We start from the raw sequence: 23,589 nt of genomic DNA, 5'->3' as shown, positions 1-23,589 counted from the left end.
CTTTAAAGAAATCATACAATGCTTTTATTTTGGGATCACATTCTTCACCATTAAACGGCAATGTTGATGCATAAAGCAGCACTCATGATGGTTAGTTACTATAGTTACTGATTGTATTTAAATGTCAGGTGTTATGTGTAGAAACCTCATTAACAATAGTGAAAAAAACAAAAAACAATTAAAAGCAACATAGTATTGGAAACTTAATAAGGAATATAATGAAAATATAATAAGCATTGGTAGCTTTTGGCAGATACTATTTAAACACTTATGAATGCTATAAAACTAAATTTAAAAAAGAACAAGATTTGATAAAAGAAGCCTTGGAAATACTTAATACAATGAGCTGTTGACTTACTAAAATAATAATAATAATAATAATGCTAAAAGATACAATATCTTTAAAATTGGCACAATGCCCTTTTACATGAAGAGATGTGGTGGTGGGGCAGTTAATTAAAAAAACTCTGGAAGTTATATCTATTGATCCCAGAATGTTGAAAGACAATTTTGGCACCAACAGGTTTGATTTCAAAAGGCACCATGTTTATTATTTTTATTAATAAGAATGAACATACCTTTATTGATAAATATATAAAAATTTACAAATCAACAACCTACTTTAAAAACCTACTAATTAAAATAGAAGAATCATTTCGAAAGATGATGTTAGAATATATTAACAATGAGTAGATGTGGAAATTGTTAAAAGATCATTGATTAGAGTAAAAAAAAAAAACTAAAAAAAAAAACCCTTTTACAATATCTAAAGTCTATATTGATTTGAAAAGAAAAAGGGAGAAAAAAAAAAAAGCCTCAAAATTAAATTAGAGATATCAATTCTTGTGTTCCACTATTTGTACCCACCCATACATATCTGTGATAATGTGCAAGAACGATGAAATTATGTAATATGTAGCCTGGACTTTAGAATAAACTAAATGGATATTTAACTTTCTAAAGCTGTGAACTTTGAACTTTTGGTTCTTGAAGAGTTTCGATCATGAAACAGGCACAATTGGGAGCCGTTGTGAATAGGGTCCTGTAACAAAGGAGCAAGATAACAACAGAACCGTTATCAAACAAGTTGTACATTTGAAAAGAATACAGTTTAACTATTAAAGCGGTAGTGGTGTTATCAATAGTCAAACAGAATATTTATTGTACCGAGAGGCTTTTAAAATACATAACTACAAAAGGATAAGACTTCTGAACTCAACAGGCACAAAAGCTATGACTGCTGATGATGATGGTAGTAGTAGTAGTAGTAGTAGTAGTAATAATCCTGTTACCTAGGTGATTTAATCGATTAAGGAAGCAAGACCAGTGACAGATGATGATAGTACACAATGACCTTAAGTGGTCCAAAAACATTTCAATGTTATTTTAAATGGAGACAGTTAAGTTTACTGTGTTGTAAGACATTTGAAATATAAAGAAGCTAATTAAAGAGTAATCTTTTATCTTTTATTAGTTTCAGTCAATAGACTGTGGCCATGCTGGAGCACAACCATGAAGAATTTTTAGCTGAATGGATCAGCCTCAGTACTTCTTTTTTCTTTTATAGCCTGGTACTTATCCACTCACAAGGTTTTACTTGGCCCCAGGCTATAGTAGAAGACACTTGTCCAAGATGCCACGGGGCAGGACTGAACCCAAAATCATGTGGTTAGGAAGCAAGCATCTTACCACACAGCCAAGCCTGCACCAAGTAAGGACAGAAAACGAAGAAGAAAAAAAAACGGACAATCTGTAAGGTGAGCAATTTCAACTTAATTATTATGAGGAAAGATAGCAAAAGATGCATCAGTTTGGAGTGAGAAGAGACCAGAGACTGGAAGGATGGATTTGTTTTAAGAATGAATCATAAATAAACAAATATAACTCCACCAAAATGTAGACTATTGGAAGCTGGTTCCAAATTAAAACTAGTCCAAGAAATTACCTTAAGAAAAAAAAAAGATTAAAAAGAGAATAAATAACAGTGTTGGAAGAGTACATTGCTGCTGCAGTATAAATTTTATTATATAAAGCTCAAATACTTTGAATTCATACTTAGGACGATAAAGTTTTCTCAGTACAGAAAAACCAGTGCAGGAAGACGTTTTATAAAATAATTCCAATGTTTGAATAATAATAATAACAATAATAAAGACTTACCAGAGTTAGTAAAACTGATTTCCACAAGAACAAAATGTTGGAACAGACATGAAGTTAGAAATACATTTGGAAAATTCACAATATCAAATAACAGTTGATACAAGCTGCAGAAGGTATTTCATGGCTTGTATATGGAGCAGACAACAAGCAGACTGCTAAAAATGGCAGTGTAGAGCAATTTAACTAAGAGTTAATATGTACAACTAGTAACTTATAAGTAATAGATCCCTTGAAGCAACTATTCTGAAAGTAGTTGCCAAAACACACACACACACACACATATACACAGACTTTTCGTAAGGAGAGAGAAAGTGTGTAAGTAAATGATAACAGCTACTGAACACATGGGCAACTTCACAGATGTAAACAGTTAGAGGGAATTTTGTGGAGGTGGATGTACAGAAATATCACAGGAAGTAAATTGAAGGAGGTTGAAAAACAAAAACAAATGATCAGACATTTCAGCTGGCAACAAGGATGTAGATCTAATAATGTTAATAAAACTGATAAAATAGCTACAAATTATACATAAGCACACACACACACACACAGTATGTTTGTGTGTGTGTAGCAAGCAGACCAAGGCCTCAAAGTCACTGTCAGCCTTCTTCTTGTAAAAGAATAATAAATACTCTACAGAAAAAAGCGTCGAGTAATTCTTCAATTTAATGTTAAATTGTTTTTGTTAGAACCTGGTATAAAAACAAACAACAGGCATGGCTGTGTGGTAAGAAGCTTGCTTCCCAACCACATGGTTCCAGATTCAGTCCCATAACATGGCATCTTGGGCAAGTGTCTTCTACTGTAGCCCTGGGCTGACCAAAGCCTTGTGAGTGGATTTGGTAGATGGAAAACTGAATGAAGCTCATCAGGAGTGTGTATGTGTGTGTCCATAACTTAACAGTTCAGTAAAAGAGACTAATAGAATAAATACCAAGCTTACAAAAAATAAATACAGGGGTCAAGCCATTCAACTAAAAATTCAAGGTGGTGCTCCAACATGGCCACAGTCAGAGTGAAACAAGTAAAAGAGATACATAAATATTAATTTGAAGAAAGTAAAGAAAAATAAAATGAAGTATAAATAAAGTAAATGTATCTGATTGAGTTTGCTGCTCATATGATGAAGGGTATTTGATGCTGAGGAAATGCAAGTTGGCTAGAGTTATATAACTTGGGGAATGTTGGTTAAAATATTGTTAAAGACAATCACGATTAAAGATTTGACAAGATTTTCAAAACATGGCATGGACTGGACAGGTTTGCAACACAAAAGAAGCCATTGCTTTTTGTTAGTTGGAATGAGGAGGCCAACTCATGGGCCTTCTAACATTACTTGGAACTGAGATGTCTTACCATTCTTGAGGATGCTACAAAGTTAAGTGGTATTAATAAAATTACAGTTAACGGTCATCATCATCATCATTTAATGTCCACTTTCTCTGCTGGCATGGGTTGGACAGTTTGACTGAGAAACTGGTAAGTGGGGGGGGGACTGCACCAGGTTCCGATCTGATTTGGCAAGGCTTCTACAGCTGGATGCCCTTCCTAATGCCAACTGCTCCGAGAGTGTAGTGGTTGTCTTTTATGTGCCAATGACCTGACACTAGCAACTTTGTTTAACTCAAAGTAGAAAATATTTCATAAAACATGTGAATAAAAGTTATTTCTTATTTTGTGGATACTTCATCTTATAGTTCTTTAAAATGTTGTTTTGTTTTAAAGTTTCTCCATTGTTAATTATCCGTTTTGAAATGAATTCACAAAAACCACAGCAAGAAATCTTTATTTACAAAACATTTTTATTGTATTGAACTCTTCTTGTACCTACATTGCATGACAAATCTTTACTCATAGTTTTAACGTCCATTTTTCTATGCTCATATGGATTGGACAGATTTTTGTCGAGACAGATAATCTAGGGTTGTATGCCATTCCTATTGCCAACCCTCACCCACTTCCAAGAGAGGATATTTCCCCATGACCAGACATGTTTTTGCAGAAGATTGCAAATGAAGGATGCTATTTGCATGCTGGTGAAACCCATTTACAACCATCATGTAATGTCAAAACAAGGAGACATATACATGATGATGATGATATACATACGTATCGATACATACACAATGTGCTTCTTTCAGTTTCCAATCTATCAAATCTACTCACAGGGCTTTAGTTGACCCAGTAATAGAATGAAAGACACTTGTCAAAGGTACAACACAGTGAGAATGAACCTGAAACTATGTAGTTGGGAAGCAAACTTCTTACCAAACAGCCAAGCCGGTGCCTAGAAGATGCTAATGTATTGATTTCTTTGGATTTTAGATCTAAGGCACACGAGACTGAATCTGGTCAGTATCATCATAAAACGGGTAGAATATTTGGGCCAGACATGGCCAGTTTAAATGTTTAAGGGTTGAAATAATTGAACAAATGAGAGTAGGGTAACATAATTACAGGTGATTTTGCTGAAAGTAGAAACTATTCTTTTAGAAGCTTTGGAACATTTTCAAATCATAAATATTTTATGATTCTCTATATTAGAAGAATGAAATGCAGCAGTTTTTAAAAATTTTTATTTTTAGTTTTTTTTTTGTAATAACTTACAAATTTGCAAATATCAGGCACGTATGGACTTGATTGTTAGAAATAGTAAATATAGGGGGGAAATGTGTGAAGTAAATTAAATGGATGTTGTCAAACACATAAAGAGATCAGGTTATGAACTTTGTGTCCTTTTGTTGTCAGATTTGTGCCACTAGCAGAACAATAACGCCCAAGGATATAAGTCAACACACACACACACACACATCCCTAATGGTTTCTGTCATCGTATTGGGGGCTACGCTGGGGTACCATGTTCAAAGGGGTTTGTTATTATGTTTAACTTGGTACTTATTCTCAAGCATTGTCCTCATACAATATGAAATGAAAAGTTGACATAGGGGGAGGTAATTCAGTCAGACATTATTACTGCAAGGTATTTCTTTTTGAATATACTGACACTCACTTCAAACGGATATAAACACACACACACACACAAATATACAATAAACTTCTACACAGTTTCTCCTCATCCAAATTTCATTGACAATATATTAGTGAATGTGAGGCTAGGGCAGAAGTTTCCAGTCAAAAACTCTGTAGTGAAATTGATCCCAGAATGCCATGGTCGCAAAACATTTAACATAAAATGCCATCACCCATTTACATATGAGCATGTAAAACTGATTTCTAAAATACGTAGTTTTTCTTTTATATAACCTAGGATTGGTAAATATACAGAAAATAAATATTCCCAACAAATGTGTGAAGTTTTTCAAACAATTATTATTAACATGGTTATTATTGCAGGAGCATAGTTATGGTGGGAGAGGGAGCAGTCTCTCCCATGGGTGATTTAATAGCACTTTTTGGTCTGTTGTATAAGCTAGTATAGGGGACAGAGTGGGGACGAGGCATTGAGAAGCACAAGGGCTGCTTAGGTGGCACAAACTCTAGCTGTGCCATGGTGGTGGTATTATTTTTATGAAAAAGTGTAATATTATACACTTTTCATAATATTACTATGAGCTGTTATACGTCAGTAAACTTTAATATTTATCACCATTAAGGGGCGAAGTTGAACTGTTGACCTGTATTAGGTGAGTATCATAAACATAATTTAAGGGTTAAATATGGAGGTAAAAAGCAATAACAAGAATATACTGAACCATCAATAAAGGGATGTAAACATTAAAACATTCTGTCAGCATCCAATCTATTTGACATTTGGCTTTCATAAAAGTAAAAACAGAAAAACTAAACACATCCATCTTAATTATTAAACAAACTCAGTATACACACACACACACACACCGATTACACAAGTGCACACACTCATATTACACAAACACATGCACAACTCAGATTATGCACACACACAATATTCATATGCACAAAGTATATACACGCATCTAGATGTGAAGCCAGGGCAGTGAGTGTGTGATTTAGGTCATCTCCTGTTGAAGAATTTAGTTTCCTAAACAGTCGTGAATGTTTTATTGTTAGATAAAAGACTGAGCCTTTAATCAAATCTGAATAAAACTGAATTTCTATAGCAAAGCACAAGGCCAGATCTTTGAGGGGAGGAAGGTGTATATTTGCTTCAACTTTTAAACATATTTGTAACAAAATACATTGCTCATGTTTAGCTTCATATTGAAAATAATTAAGAATTTGGAAAGGTTTTAATGAAGTCTGAGAGTGGAACATAAAATGTTAATGATATTTCAACTTAAATCATCATCATTTAATATCTGTGTTTCATTCTGGCATGAGTTTGACAAGATCTGATGGGCCCAAGGACAGTAGCACACTCCACTATCCCAATTTGATATGGCTTCAACAGCTGGATGTCCTTTTTAATGTCAACCATTTAGCAGCATGCACTGGGTGCTTTTGACATACCACCAGCACTAGTAAGGTCACCATGCAGTTTGAATGATTATGAACCCCAAGGTAGGGGTAAAATGTTATACAAGGAGATGAACAGAGAAAGGGTAAAGTATGAAAGAAACAAGTTTGCTGTGAAAGAGCTACATGACTATTCACACTTGAAGAGAGGATTAGAGTGGTCGACTGGAGTTGGAAAATGATATGAATAGTGGTGGTGTGTCAATGTGGACCTTCAAGGTATGAGGTGGTTAGGAGTAGGGAATGTTTGATAGTGCACGGCAGCAGAAAAGTCAAGATTATAGTAAAATGAGAAGTTTTATTCAACATCATCATTAAATGTCCATTTTCCATGCTGTCATGGGTTGGACGGCTTGACAAGAGCTGGCCAGCTGGAGGGCTACACCAGGCTCCATTTGTCTGTTTTGGCATAGTTCATATTACTGGGTGCTTTATACCTGGCACTGGCACCAGTGTTTTTATGTAGCGCCTGTATTTTTCTACCTGGCACCAGCATGGACTTTTTTTTTATTATTTAATGCAGATCAAAACCAGAGGTAACCTCAAGGAGTGGGTATCAAAAAGAGTGATTAACTCACCGTATTTCAGGTCCTCATCTAACTGTTGGAAGCAGGTTAGATTTCCATTCTGAAGAGTGAATATTAAATCAGATCCACAGAGTACAAAACTGTCCCATTTACTGTATAGCCTTGGCCCTTTTCTAATGCTCTGATTAATTTGGATTAATTTGAGGAGTTTTTAGTTTGCTTTAGGCATCGCAGCTAAACACTGAATTATTTGACAAACGTTTTCATGTTATATTTATTCTCTCTCTCTCATTATCTGTCTGTGTATATTTCCATGCTCGCCGGTCTCATGCCAACAAGTACTGTATATGGTCTGTATGTCCAGTCAGCTGTACCAAATCCTCAGCATCCAAACAGCTGTGCTCAATTGCGTCATTCCATGCCAGAGCACACAATACTAGAATTTGGATTTTGTGTTTTTGAACATCAAGTTTATTTTAAATAAAAAAAAACGGTTAAAGCAAATAGTTTTGAAATGCTTAACATATTGCTTCGGATGAATGTAAATGCCTTATAAATATGGGAAGCATGGCAGTAGAGCATATATCTAATTATGATGAGTAATTAGGAGGGCAGAATGGAATCTTATTCATGTAGAAAACTGATAGCAAGAGTCTAAAAGATAACCATTGATGCAAGCAAAACATTAAATTCTGCAGCCTCAGTGCACCCCCTACAAGTAGAGCAGTAATATGAAATGAGTCATACCTAGCTTGTCAAAATAACAATATTCAAGGCTAATTAATAACGGATTTCCTTTAAAAGAGATAATTTAGGAAATTGTCACAAATTAATTTTCTGTTATCTTTTCGCTGGGAAATGTTTCAAAGAGATGAGTTATCCTTTTTAGCAATCCTAGATTAAATATTCACAAAGTTCAGTTATGAATATGATTATGATTTCAAATCAAATCAATAAAAAAATATAGCTGAAAACAAATAGGAAATTTATAAAAATGGACTAGATTTTACAGTTCTATATTTGTATAAGAACATATAGAAAAATATTATACAACATTGTAATCTACTACACATTTCAGTAGTAGATTACTACACATTTAAACCAGTCATATCCTGCCCCTACTGCACGTCTTATGTTCAAACTGCCCAGATCTGATCTCTCATACCTATATTACAATGTCATTCTAAATATAATAAACAAACACATCATTAAAATTTCGAAGGTATGAAATAATGTACGATTATATTTCAACATCTCTTGTGAAAGTGTTGAAAATTAAAATGAAATAAAATAATCAAGAAGCATGATTGGTTTATAAAGAAAAGATATGTGCTTGTGTGTTATATATATCCACACACACACATATCAGAGGCAACTCCTGGTCACCAGCATCACTCAGGCTCATCACAGATTTCGCACAAGGCACATGCCTGCTTGAAGAATTTCTAGTTTTTCTGCTATATTTCTCTCCCCAAATGGCTTATTTTTGATATCTAGCACTATGTCTTTTTCATTTCTCTTCATGCTCATTTTCCCTTCTCTTTTTACATCACTGTGTCCCTGTCATTTTTTCTCGCTCCTCCTTAATTCTTCTGTACCTCTGCCTCTCTCACTCTTCTCTCCCTATGTGACCGGTGTTCAGCCAAGCCTGACCTTTCTTTCTAGGTTTGGCCATGGTCCATGCAACATCTATATTCCTCCCTGTGCCTGTGAAATCTTGTATCCCTGCCGTAAGGCTTTACTTCCATGCACTCCAGCTTAATTTAGTTTGTCCTTAGTCAAAAGACACCTGTTGTTATGTCCTGTTATTTGTATAACATTCTCCATTTTTTTCCGTCCTTGTTTTCAGATACATTTGCTGCTTTCTTCCTAGGAATCTAATACTCTTAGCTTAGTTTTTCCTTGGGGCTGGCCAGATTGGAGCAATCACAAGTATAAGCAGCCGAAATTGCAAAGATAATCTGGAACTCAACTGAGGAAAGAAAACTCCGAATGACCCGTCCTTGTATCGTCTATCTGGATGTTTTGTTGTCCCTTTTTTGTATCACCTAACTGTCTGGATGTTTTGTGTTCTTGTCCCATTTTGTATTTTATATATATATATATCAACATCATCATTTAACATCCGCTTTCCATGCTAGCATGGGTTGGACAATTTGACTGAGGACTGGTGAGCCAGATGGCTACACCAGGCTCCAATCTGATTTGGCAGGTGCCTGTGTGTTTGTGTATGTAGGAAGGGAATGGGGGAAAAAAAATTTCCATTTTAGTCACAGCAGGAAAAGAAATTCTACCTAAAATCAAATTATTCTATAAAGTTTATAAATTAAAAAGTAATTTCAAATGTCTGAGTTGTCTTTTTGAAAGGTAAGAATAAAACACTAACATAACCCAATATAAAAAACAAAACAATGAATTCAAAATCCATGTGAATATATATAGGCCTGATATTTAATAGAGACATCTGAATGCTAAAGGGTTAAAGTACTTCTCAATAACCAACAGTTCTCAATAAACTTATAGAAACAAAGCAAAATATTGATTTCCTTTGACTGGGTATAAAGCATAAATATTGCTTTACACTAACATACTACACACAAAGATGAAACATCGATCACAAGCACACAATTTGGACTGCATTGGAAAAAAAAAGAAGAAAAAGAAGCATGCTGCCTGCTTGATTGGCAAATCATTATTCTCTCATCAACATAACCTCACACCCAAATGCAACACTGTTCTTCCTTTTATCTATCTGCTATGACTACAATAGCCTCTGCTCTTTTAAATTTGTTAGATACTGGCTTCCACCATCTACATCCACTTATATATCCTGTCTCTTCTCTTCCCATCATCCCTACTGCATTGCACATACATTAGATTCAATACTAAATATTTTCCTTAATTTTTTCAGCCAAGAGTTGCGTTCTTCAGGAATCTCATCTCATCATTTAACATCCATTTTCCGTGCTGACAAGCCAGAAGACTGCACCAAGTTCCTATTTCTGTTTTGGCATGGTTTCTACAACTGGATGCCCTTCCTAAGACCAAATTTCTGCTTATCAATTGACTTTTAAGATTTTGAATGAGGCATCATATGCACTGTATATCTTTGTTCTCCAGTTTAATGTCCTGGAAAAGTAATGGACAGAACCAACTTCCAGCACACAAACCAAAACATGAAAACAAAGTCAAACTATAGACAATCAAACTGGCTCAATTATCTTGCTTAATACTTAAACGGTTAGCCACAAATTGCAGAGTAAAACCCAAACAGATTTATATTCATGGATAGGGTTAGTGGCACCACTGGACGAAGTAAGCAGAGCAAACTGTGTCCATTCATCAACAACAAATCTAAGCAAAACACACACACACACACACACACAACTTTTATCTTTTGTTTCAGTTATTAGACTACGGCCATGCTGGGGCATTGCTTGGAAGAATTTTTAGCCGAATGAATTGAACCCAGGACTAATTTTTTCATTGTTTTAAGTATGGCACTTATTCTTTCAGTCTGTTTTGCTGCACCCCCAAATTACAAGGGATGTAAACACACCAACACCAGTTGTCAAGTGGTGGTGAGGGACAATACAGATATACACACACACACATATACACAGCTAGGTTTTTTACAGTTTCCGTTAACAAAATTCACTCACAAGGCTTCGGTCAGACCAAGGCACCATATAATAGGACTGAACCTGGAGTCATATGGTTGGGAAGCAAACTTCTTACCACAAAACCATGCCTGGTCATACATCTAGTGTTTCTTTGAGAAATCTCCAACATACACTCTCTTTTCTGTTGCACTCACAAAACAATAACCAAAACGTTTGGACTAGTATTATTTCAATGGTTAATAAAAAGCAATGTAGAAAAGAAAATTAATAATTTGAATTTTGAATGCAGTTAATAGAAAACTGAATATATACATGTTTTGATGTAGAGAATAAAATGAGAGAAAGGTGGCTGATGCCAGTGCCACCTGACTGGCACCTGTGCTGGTGGCACGTAATAAGTACCATCTGAATGTGGTTGATGCTAGTCCCCAACCCCCCCCACTCCCACTGGCTCCTGTGCTGGTGGCACATAAAAAAAACATCCAAACATAGTTGATGCCAGTGCCGCCTGACTGGCTCCCGTGCTGGTGGTACATAAAAAGCACCCACTACACTCTCGGAGTAGTTGGCGTTAGGAAGGGCATCCAGCTGTAGAAACCTTGCCAGATCAGATTGGAGCCTGGCACAGCCTACTGGTTTGCCAGTCCCCAGTCAAACCATCCAGCATGGAAAACGGACATTAAACGATGATGATTTCAAGACACCTGTTCCTGCCCCTCTATCGTGCTTTAGCTTCTCATCACCTGGCAAAAAGCCACCTCCCTCAATACTACACCCCATTCAGTCGAGAAGTTTTGTCTTGTGAGTTTCATGGTGACCTCACTGTTTTGGCATTTATTATAGATAGCTATTTTACTTCAGTTTAATACTCAATCAAAAAAGGTACAGACATCATACAATCTCATTTCTCTAACGTTATAAATTTGAGGCCTGTGTAAAAAAAGCAACAGTTTGGCCAACTAACAAGAGTTAGTCAGGCACAGCTTCACAGAAGTACTTTGAGCCACTTGACTGAGTTCAAATTCTACGGTGGTTAACTTTCTCATTCATTCATTCAGAGTCAGCAAAGTAGATAAAGCGGCAAATTGGGAGAAGTGATAGAGCATCAGACAGAATACCTGATGGCACTCGTCAATCTCCCTACACTGAGTTCAAACTCTGTTGAGGTTAGCTTTGCTCTTCATCCCTTTGAAGCTGATGGATAAAATAACAGTCCAGTCAGGTGATGGTTCTTCTCTTTAATATGTATTGGGTGGTGTGAAACTACATTTAAATGCCTGAATATGAATAACGGTGGCAAAGCAGCAGCAGAATCATTAGCAGCACATCAGACAAAATGCTTAGCAACATTCCAGCTCTGAGTTCAAATTCCACCAAGATCAGTTTTGCCTTTTATCTCTTCAGGGTCGATAAAAATCAAGTAGCAGTCAAGTACTGGGGAGGGGGAGGTCCGAGGTAATTGACTTGTAGCCTCCTCTCGAAAGTGCTGCTGCTTTGGCCCCCTGCATCGAACCGGTGTCCCGTTGAGGGGGGGGGGGGATATTGAAATGTGAGTCACTTACATGCGATGGAAATTGGATAACTGGCTTTATGAGCCCCCAGGACTCAAGAAATATATAACAACGGTGCTCCTACCACTTCATCACGAGTTGTGAGGTCAAGCAAGGGAGGAAGGAGTATAATTAAGGTTTTACTTCCGTCAGCTTTATTATTTTTTTTCCTTTAACAATTCCAAATTAAAAAAATCAATTATTTTCTTCTTGATATTACGCTCAGACAAAAACACACACACACACACACCAAAAAAAAAAAAACCTCCACCATATATTTATCACAAGATAAAATAAATGTTACTCTGCATGCTGGAGTTAAACAGATTATACATTAAGTAATTGCAGGAGTAGAATGTCTTTGTTGATATTTGAACTCGGTTCTGTGTGCGTTAGTAAATGAAAAAGAAATAAAGGAACAGATTACAGTTTCTTCAAAACTGCTTGAGTCTGAAAATAGTTGATCAATTTGTAGTTTAAATGCCTGCCTACAAAATAAATATTTATGGTTCGGTTTCAGTATGCAACAGGCGTTAATGACTAGCCAATGGGGGATCTATTGAAAAGAAACCTGAATAAAACGAGGTTTAGGGCATTGAAAAAGGGAAAGTGAGAGAAGAGAAAATACAAGTAGGAGAGTGGAGAAGAAGATGGGGGAAGAGACAGGGAGAGAAAAAGGTAAGGAAAAGAGGGAGTAAAAGTGCGAGAGAGAGAGAGAGAGAGAGAGAGGGAGGGGGAGAATATGATTTTAATGTTTATTAACGAAGATGACTAAGGGACAATTAAATATTCCTAGATATTTTGAAAATTTTAAAGATTAGATAAGAAATATCAAAATTAATTTTTTTTTAAACCTCCTGATAATACTGATAAAACATTATTTAGGAAATAAAAGTTATTCATAGACATTTACGTATTTCTTAATTTTATAACAGATTGAGAACAAATCCTCAAATAGAAATCTTAGAAAAGTTTAAATTAAATCACATGAAGCTGTTTCCAAACATAAATTTATTAGGAGAGAGAGAGAGAGAGAGACTGTATGTGTGTGTGTCTGTAGAATTATTGATGACAAACAACATGACTGAAACTATTTCAAACATTAAAAAAAAAAAAAAAATCACAAAAGGAGTCGAAACCAATATGGAAGAATGGTAATGGTAATTATTAAAACTACACTTAAAAAGCTGTTACCTAGCATCCTTATTATAAATCTACATAAATAAAGGCCGACTCTCTTAAAATGTGCAATTGGGAAAGAAAATACGAAGTCTCAGGTTCATTCATTTTTTTTATGTATATATAATCTTAAGATTGCAAGTAAATTGTCCAGCTATATATTATTGATCCTTTTATTTAAGTTAACCATTTGCATTGTATGGTTTACCCTATCCCATAACTATAGATACTAAATTCCTAACTGCAGACCAAATGTTCAGATAATTTCCACAGAAAATTATTTCAGCATGAGTTGTAATATTTTCCTAGATTCAGACAGAAGTTGTAAGAAGGGAAGCTATTATCGATCGCTTTCTAAGTGCGAGTTGAGTCAGCAGCGACCGTCACTGACACCACCACATTCAGGATTAGCAGCAGGAATTATCAAAGCAACAATAAGTTGGTGAATTTTCGGAAGTCGTTGGCACGAGATGCTTGTAGTTAACCGGAAAACGAGTACTGTCTTCATTCCAATATAAATTCTTAGGTCGAGATTTTAGTCGTTTTGCTAAGATAACAAACGTTTTAATTATAAATTACACCGGGTATTCAAAACAGAAAGTATGTATTTCTTATAAAAGTCAATAAATAACAGGTCACATCGTTTCATAAACAAAAGAAAATTTGTTTTCATTCATTTTCGAATTAATTCACTCTCGCAACAATTGGAAACGAAACATTTATAGCAGCGCAGTCTTTGGTAATTCATTTTTTTTTTTTTTTAGAAATTCATCAATAAAGCATAAACAAAGTAATTTGTTTTAAATATAAGCTTAAATTATAGCTATAAGTTAAAATGCTGAGTTTGGTTGGAATTCGGTGCCAACAGATTCGGAATAATTTCTTTGCAGACTGAAATTATCGGTTTATATCAGAAGACAATAGAGTTTAGAGGGGAAATAAATAAATAAAACAAAGGTGAACAATGGACATTGAAATGAAATTAAGAAATAAGAGAAGCTTACGTTAACATCATGTCTCGGTTTAAGCTATTACTATTATTATTATGAATAATATTATTAGATGTGGCTAGTACAGGAGTAGATCCGGTGGCTGGTAGAACTGTGGAAGTCATGACTCATGAACCGTGCGCCTTTTTATCCGTAATAACGGCTGCTTTTATATATACCGACTGCACCACCTCCGCCAAACCGCACGCGCTGATGACTAGAAAATAGTGAGTTCCATGTGTTTACCATGATTGGATAGTTATTCCGATCAAGGGCAAATAACTCTGGGCTCTTATCGTGTCATTTGTTTTTCCCCAAGAGACGTCATCCTCTCGACATCATTTCAGGACACGTAATAATATTTCCTAAGAACCATTATGTCTCATTATAAAACGATATGGCACTTCAGGTTTAAGACTCTTAGCAGAGGAATCATCAAACGAAGCTAAATTATCAAATCTCATGTTATACAAGTTACTACTTTTTTTTTTTCATTTTACTCTATCAAATTTTTTTTTCTTGATACATAAATTTATATATTGTTTAGAAAGTAAGTTTAAATAATAATTAAAAAATCAATAAAAATTAAAGCAATCTCCCGCCTTATAATAAATAGTTTCCTCGAAACTGTATTTAAATAAGTTCTCATTATTGCAAATAATTAAAACTAATCCTGTTATGAAGTCATCATCATCATCATTATCATTTAACATCCGTTTTCCATGCTGGCATGGGTCGGACGGTTTGACAGGAGCCGGCAAGCTGGAGGGCTGCACCAGGCTCCAGTTGTCTGTTTTGGCAGTTTCTATGACTGGATACCTTTCCTTACACCAACCATTTCACAAAGTATACTGGGTGCCTTATATGTGGCACCAGCATGAGTGCTTTTTCATGTGGCACCAATACAAATGCTGGCGATCTTACGTTACCAGTTCCAAAGCTGTCACTTAATCCCCTAACCCTAACCCTAAAACCCTTTTATGGAAAAGGCCGATGTGATGTAAATAAACACACGTGGTTTTAGTGACAGCTTTGGAACTGGCAACGTAAGATCGCTCAAATGCTTTTTACATGGCACCAGTATGGGTGCTTTTCTATGTGACACCAGCACCTGCAAGTTTGCAAGGTAAGGACCTCTCTGCTGAGAGAAGGAATGGAAATATTTATATTCTATTTTCTAATAAAGCAAGCAGGTAGGCTGTTGCATCCTCTTCTGATACTTTAACTTTCAACTAATTGTATAATCCAACTTTGCACTGTGAAAACTTCCCTAAATCAATTCTGGAGAAATGTGGTGACACAATGGAGTTACATCATCCTCAGTACTTCACTTGTAGTTTATTTTATCAACTCTGAAGAGAAGAAAAGCAAAGCTGACCTTAGCAAGATTTGAACTCAGGACATATTGAGCTTGAAGTATTATTACCACCAAGCATTTGGTGCCGCACACTAAGACTTCTGCCAGTTTGCTGCCTTTCATAAAACAATGTCAGTCCACTCCGGGTAGTCCACCCTGGGTGCTCTATCTAGGGCGATCCACTCTAGGAGGTACTTGTAAAAGGGCACCACTTTTGGGTCTGCTGTAGGCAATATGTGTTTTTTGTGGGGTCGGGGGGGGGGGCAGCAAACAGAAGAGCCACCCTGGGTGGCACACACTCCAGCTATGCTAGTGATGGTAGATTTAATCTACCATCTAGTTTAACACCATTGACTAGTCCTTGGGTGCGTTTAGCAGAGTTCACTCTGTTGCAAGCATTTGAACCCAATCTCCCCCAGCCTGAGAATAACTTTGTTAACCCCACCCCCTCCCAGCACCAATCTCAGAGATTCTGAATGATGCCACGAGTGCTTCAGAAAATAAAAGCCAACCAGGAATCCTTCATTCATAATTTATAGAAGAAACTATTCTGAAATGCCATGGAAACAAATTATTTTTTGAGAATGATGAAGCTTATGACATACATACAACGCATGCATGTATTCATCCATCCATACACACATACATATATACACACACACATATACACACTTGCATGCATGCATACATACACACATACATACATACATGTATACGTACACACATACATACATACACACACACATACATACACAGACATACATAGACACACAGGCATACACACACATACATAGAGAGAAGGGGGCAAGGGCTTTAAAACATGCAATTATTACCAATGTGAGAGAAAACTAGGTAAAGTTTTCATTTTCAAGAAAAGCTTTAACACTTCTATTAATTTATTCTTATACCGGTTTCAGTCATTGGACTGCGACCATTTTAGGGCACTGCTTCCAAGGGTTTTTAGTTAACTTTTATCAACAACACCACTTAATCCAATTCTCATTTTTATCTCTGCATATTCAAATTACTAGGTTCACCTACAGAGTTATGTCCCTTTATGAATAAAAATCCCCAGTGTTTAGATGCATGTGCACACCCACCCAAAACACACACACAACAGGCTTCTTTACAGTTTCCGCTCCCAAATTTCATTTTGTCAAGATATCAGTTTGAGGTATTTTGCTCAAGGTGCCTCGCAGTGAGATCAAATTGTAAACCTCATAGTTGCAAAGCAAACTCCTTTATACAGCATTGCTTGTTAATACTATTTTGTAATATTTTGTTTCAATAAAATGTTACATTGATGAAGAAATAACTTTGATTTCACTGTATCTTCTTTTGATGAAGAGCATGAAGAGGAAAAAAATAAAGTTTCTGACATTTAAAAAAAAATAATGTCTTTGAAGTGAATTAAAATTTAGCTTGGAATATACTCTTTTCTACTCTAGGCACACGGCCTGAAATTTTGGGGGAGGGGGCCGTTCGATTAGATCAACTCCAGTACACAACTGGTACTTGATTTATCAACCTCAAAAGGATGGAAGGGGAAGTCGACCTCGGGGGTATTAAGGAAGGATAGGAAAATATTAGATTCATAAGCCCTAAAATTCACTCCATAATTGCCCACGGAAATATGGCATAGTGGTTAAGAGTGCGGGCTACTAACCCCAAGATTCCGAGTTTGATTCCATGCAGTGACCTGAATAATGATATTAATAATAAAATCAAAAAATACCTTAGGAATGAAAACCAAGGTTTTAAATTTCCCCAAGACACCTGGTGAAGGCTGGAGGATATATCAGAAGTCGATCTCGGTGGAATTTGAACTCAGAATGTAAAGACTGACGAAATACCACTAAGCATTTTGCCCGGCGTGCTAACATTCCTACCAGCTTGCCACCTTTTAGCTTGGAATACACTGTCATAGATGTTATCAGATAAAAATAGAGATAATTAAAATTTGTCCTATCATTCTATCCACTGCTTCTCAATCCACTTATTTTCTAATGTTGTTATAATCTTTGTCTTTTATTCAATCTCATCGTCTAAATTTTACATAAGACGTAGTTTCATGTTTCTTCCCAAGAAATTTTTTATCTGCACACATCTCCTGCTCACTAAACTGAAATATTAAAAACTGGTAATGTGTCATTCAATAAATGGCAGACCTGTCCAGCTGTGTGAACAAGATTAAAAATATGTATCTTAAAATCAGTTTATTTTAGAGGCTGGATAGATGGGATAGTTGACATACATGGTCCACAGCTAACATCAAGCTAAAAATATGGTAGGAACTCTCTTTAAATAACATGCCCTATGAGAAATATGTCATATGTAGAAGAAATTCTATGAACATTATGATAAAATTGTAGTTGTCTAAGCTCACACACAGAATATAAAACATTAATATTAAATTAAACAGAGGAGTAAAGAGATTAGCCCTAGATTATAGATAACATTATGAAATGATATATTAACTGGAGATCAAGTGAAGTTAAACTTTAAGTCTCTAAACAATTTTTGATGCTTTGAGAGCAAAATGTCCACTTTCTTAGATGTATAGAAAATAAAAATAAAATTAATCTAGGAATTTCATTGATCGTTAATATCCTATTGTCTTGGCTGTCTGTAGAACAATGACAGAAACATGAGGAAATACAAGAATACATATTTACATTATTTACATTTGACGGATATTTGTCCTCATCTTGTTTGTTGTTAACATTTCGGCTGATATACCCTCCAGCCTTCATCAGGTGTCTTGGGGAAATTTCGAACCTGTTGTTGTTGTTACTGCTTGGAATCGAACTTAGAATCTTGGGGTTAGTAGCCCGTGCTCTTAACCACTATGTGATATGCCTGTGGGCAATTATGAAGTGAATTTTAGGGCTTATAAAATAAGAGTAGACGAACATTGCAAAGCTGTGACACAAGGAGTAATTGATAAATCGGGTATAGCTGATCATGTATGGAAAAATCGAGACACCTCCCCCTGTGGGATGAAGTTAAAATAATAGACAGAGAACACCAATGGAAAATAGGAAAACTAAAAGAAGCAGCACATATGCTAGGACATAACAACCTCCTAAGCAGACTGAGTGCAGATATGAACAGCATATGGGAACCGGTATTAAGGAAGGATAGGAGAATATTAGATTTATAAGCCCTAAAATTCACTCCATAATTGCCCATGGGCATATGGCATAGTGGTTAAGAGCGCGGGCTACTAACCCCCAAATTCTGAGTTCGATTCCAAGCAGTGACCTGAATAATAATAATAATTATGATAATATCAAAAGATACCTCAGGAATGAGGACCCAGGTTCGAAATTTCCCCAAGACACCTGGTAAAGGCTGGAGAATACATCAGCTGAAACATTGTGTTAATAACAAACAAGATGAGGACAAATATACGTCCAATGTAAATAATGTACATAATTCCTCATCTCTTAAATATATAACTGTATTACAAAAATACATATTTGCATATTACCCTCAGTGGCACTAGTGTTGGTATATTTGTGAATAAGTCACCAACCGAAATAAGTGAATCTATTGTTTAGGAAAATACTATTTACTTGTTTAATGGTTGTAGTGGATAAATTGCGAAAATATCTCTAACAGTTCAAATACTAAAAAATAAGCAAACTCAATTTGATTTATACCAAATAATTTAGGAAAATGAATGAGTTATGTCCCTTGACTGTTAAAATCTGGGCGAATGGGTTATTTCCCTTGGCTGTTAAAATGTAATATATTAGATGTATATAAGGATCCCGTTCAGGGGCCCTATTATCGATTTTTTTTCAACAATTTGAGTATGCCACGAGGTTTCCAGACATGAGTTCTACTCACGTGTCAAGTTTCATCAAAATTGATAAAACGATGTAGGAGGAGTTAGCTAACAACTCCACAAACACACCCACAGACAGAATTTCCCACATATGTAGTAGATAAATACAAAGATATGAATACTGAAATGTATAAATATGAATAAATTCCAACTGTCTTACAAACAGGGAACTAAAATTTTAATGAAATACAAGATATTGCTATATAACTATAAAGTAACATCTTATCAATAGATACCAGATTTTCACAACATAACTAATTTTTACCTGAAATGACGTTAACTCTTTCTTAAGAAAATCTATGATTAGATCACTTTATAGTCCAGTCTAGCAGTGATCTGCCCTTGGGTAGGTTCTATGCCTGTGAACCCTCTCCAACACATACTCTCCTCCTCTGCTACCATTGAGTAGATTACTAGACCTTTGGCAACCATGACTAAGCTTGGGATGAATATTAGAGTGGTTTCCCATTGCCATCTGCAGGCAGGTGAGATTTGAACTCAGAAAGTAGGGAGCCAGAAGATATGCAATAAAGCATCCCTGCCAATGTGCCAACAATTCTACCACTCTCCCACCTGCAGAGCAATGTGAAATGAAGTGTTTTGCTCAAGAACACAACATAACACCTGCTCCAGGAATTGAACTCATAATCTAACTTTCATGAGTGCAACATCCTAATCACTGGGCCATGTAACTTCACAATTTTTTGTTTTGTTTTTTAGTATAACATAATAAAAATATTCATTTCTTTATTGCTCACAGGAGGATTAACATAGAGGGGACAAACAAGGACAGAAAAGGGGATTAAGTCGATTACATCAACCCCAGTGCATAACTGGTACTTATTTAATCGACCCTGAAAGGATGAAAGGCAAAGTCGACTTCAGCGGAATTCGAACTCAGAACATAACAATAGATGAAATACCACTAAGCATTTCGCCCAGCATGCTAACGTTTCTGCCAGCTCACCGCCTAAACGTAATAAAAATATTGTCTGTAAAATATTTTAAATTGTAAGTATTTACAAACTTTTTCCTTTTTCATTTTAATTTACTTCATTTAATTAAAGAAGAAAGTCTTCTTTCAGTTCATCTTAATCATATCTTTACACAATAAACTGTTATTTTTGTTTCCTAAATAATATTTAAAACAATGTGGAAATATGTAATCAATGTATATATATATATTGACTAATTTTCATAAAGAACAGAAAAAAAACTGTCAATACTGGGTGCAAATTGGTTTAATGACTTCAAGGGTCATTAAAGATTACAAATATGCTAGATATGAAGAAGATGTGCTAAATGTGCCTCATTAAAATTCTCTATTTTTTGTACCAACTTCAATTAGAAAATGAATCAAGTGTGAAAACGTGAAAAATTGAAATAAATTGGAAACAACTAACCTGCAAGTGCCATCTGTTTGCTTTAATGAATGAGTTGAGGAATTTTCAAATATTTTGGATAAATTTGCATAACTGATGGGTGAAGTGAGTGTTCCTACACTCACAGAAGATGTTAAAGTTCCAAATGTATCTTGTGATGAATGATAGCCAAAATCCGACGGTACAGGCAATGTTTGAAAAGCTGCGGTAGAATATATAGAACGATGTCCATTTGGTGAAAAACTATAGCTTTTCCGTATTGGAAATGATAATGAATTATTTTTCTTTGATGAAGATATTGTGTTGTGTGTGTCTGGTGATGTTAATGTTCTATGGCCAATTGGTGAATGATTTAGAGTTGATGATGTTTCAGAATGATTATTTGGGGAAGGGATTGTTGTCCGAGACAATGAAGAGGGGGGACCTCCATTATTCATTGGCAACAGGGAATGTTCATTTTTTAGTAAATTAGTGTCACAACCATTATTTAAAGAAGTTTGGCTAGAATGTTTTACAGGTAGAGTCATAGAAGCAGATGCAGTACTAAAACAATACTGCTGGCTCATGCCTGGCTTCAGAGTCTCACTGTCATAAAGGTCATCATCTTCATCTTCTTCATCTTCGCTGAGTGAAACAGCCACCACATTACCACTGAAAGAAGCAACGGTTGAAATACAGTACTGAGGAAAGTCAAATAAAACACAAAAACAAAAACAAACATGAATAATCAGGTAAAAAAAATATAAAGAAAAAAACTTCAACTTTTTCAGGACCTAACTTTAAAATAAGCTTAAAAGGAATAAATAAATCAATGAAATGAAGTAAAATTAAATAAATTTAATGATATAAAAGTAGTTCTCTATGAGGGATGGTGATTGTATTTGACCAACTTTCTAAGGAAACATCTTGTGCAATCAATAATATCAATTTGAGAGAATAAATCAATAACATGTATAAAACTATGAGTGTTTAGTTATAAATGTAGCAGATTAAGATGCAATATAAATCAAAGCATAGACATTGTTTTTTTTAAAGAAAAATGAGTGAGCATGTCAGAATAAAAGGTATTTGGTGTGATGTCTTGGTGTATAAACCAAGTGAGGGCATTCCAGTATTTTGGGTTGTAGAATGAGTAAAGGTTGTCACTGCATTAGCAATTTGATTGAAGTTATGGTTAATTTATTTAACTAACACTGAAAAGAAATTCGAGTGAGATCATTGCCAATGCCACTGGACTGGTTCCTGTGCAGGTGGCACGTAAAATACACCATTTTGAGCGTGGCTGTTGCCAGTACCGCGTGACTGGCCCTCGTGCTGGTGGCACATAAAAGCACCCACTACACTCTCGGAGTGGTTGGTGTTAGGAAGGGCATCCAGCTGTAGAAACTCTGCCAGATCAGATTGGAGCCTGGTGTAGCCATCTGGTTCGCCAGACCTCAGTCAAATCGCCCAACCCATGCTAGCATGGAAAACGGATGTTAAACGATGATGATGATGATGATGATGATGTTGATGATGATGATGATAATGATGATGATGATGATGATGATGATGATGATGATAACAAAATGTTGAAAGACAAAGTGTGACTATGTTCAACGTTTGAACTAAGAAATTTGAGGCACTGAATTTTATACAATAAAAAAAAAAAACAGCTGGTTCAACTTTCCAGTTCCCTAATGAGAGGGTTAGCTCCACAACTTAGCCCTGATTGAACAGATTTTCAATCAAAGGGTTTCCAGTTTTGGCCTCCTCTTCTTTTATTTAGACATACATGTATGCCTAATGTAACTAGATTATTCAATGTCCCCTTACATTTTTTAAGATAACAGGACGTGATTTGAGGGAAATTAGGCTGCTATATCTAGCAAGTTTGAGCAGTCACATAGAAGCTCTTTTATTAATTCATTTAAAGTTGTGTAATGATTAATGATGTGTAAAATTGTCAAAAGTGGATGAATGAATTGAATATACTCCATCATCATCATCATTTAACGTCCGTTTTCCATGCTGGCATGGGTTGGAGGGGTTGACTGGAGACTTGCAAGCCAGGAGGCTGCACCAGGCTGCAATCTAATCTGGCAATGTTTCTACAGCTGGATGCCCTTCCTAAATCCAACCACTCTGAGAGTGTAGTGGGTGATTTTTACATGCCACCAGCATGGGAACCAATCAAGTGGCACTGGTATCGGCCACGTTCAGATGGTGCTTTTTACATGCAACAACTGGCACAGGGGACCAGTCAAGTGGCACTGGCAACGACCCACGCATGAATGGTGCTTATTGCGTGTCACCGGCACGAGAGGCAGTCAGGCAGCACTGGCATCGGCCACAACTACCATTTCCATTTTTGATTGTGATTTGATTTTTAATTTTCGATTTCTGTAACGAAATATAAAATATAGAAATAAAATACTAATCAGCTTACCAAAATGTGGAAACAATATATAAATCTGCATGGATGCAAATGAGTCAGTAATGAATTAAAATAACTATCTATGTACTGCACTTGAT

At 35.7% G+C, this 23,589-nt stretch overlaps 1 protein-coding gene and 1 long non-coding RNA gene across 20 annotated transcripts in view; one reads left to right on the top strand and one right to left on the bottom strand.

The window, feature by feature from the left end:
• Nucleotides 1-23,589, bottom strand: part of LOC106870574 (uncharacterized) — a 152,821-nt gene that overhangs the window by 42,057 nt on the left and 87,175 nt on the right. For all 19 annotated transcript variants that reach the window (XM_089355628.1, XM_089355621.1, XM_089355625.1 and 16 more), the window contains one exon: nucleotides 21,097-21,726. In XM_089355628.1, coding sequence (XP_089211754.1) covers nucleotides 21,097-21,726 — 630 coding nt within the window. The remainder of the gene's footprint in view (nucleotides 1-21,096; nucleotides 21,727-23,589) is intronic.
• On the top strand, nucleotides 443-14,157 carry LOC149134806 (uncharacterized). Its single transcript, XR_016242694.1, has 2 exons — nucleotides 443-1,757; nucleotides 10,054-14,157. It is a non-coding gene; the product is annotated as an uncharacterized LOC149134806 (long non-coding RNA).

Source organism: Octopus bimaculoides, chromosome 7, assembly GCF_046866305.1.
Source record: "Octopus bimaculoides isolate indiv1 chromosome 7, ASM4686630v1, whole genome shotgun sequence".
In the NCBI taxonomy this organism is placed as follows: Eukaryota; Metazoa; Mollusca; class Cephalopoda; order Octopoda; family Octopodidae; genus Octopus; species Octopus bimaculoides.
Note: the sequence above shows the minus strand (reverse complement) of the source record. Positions and strands in the feature narration are given on the sequence as shown.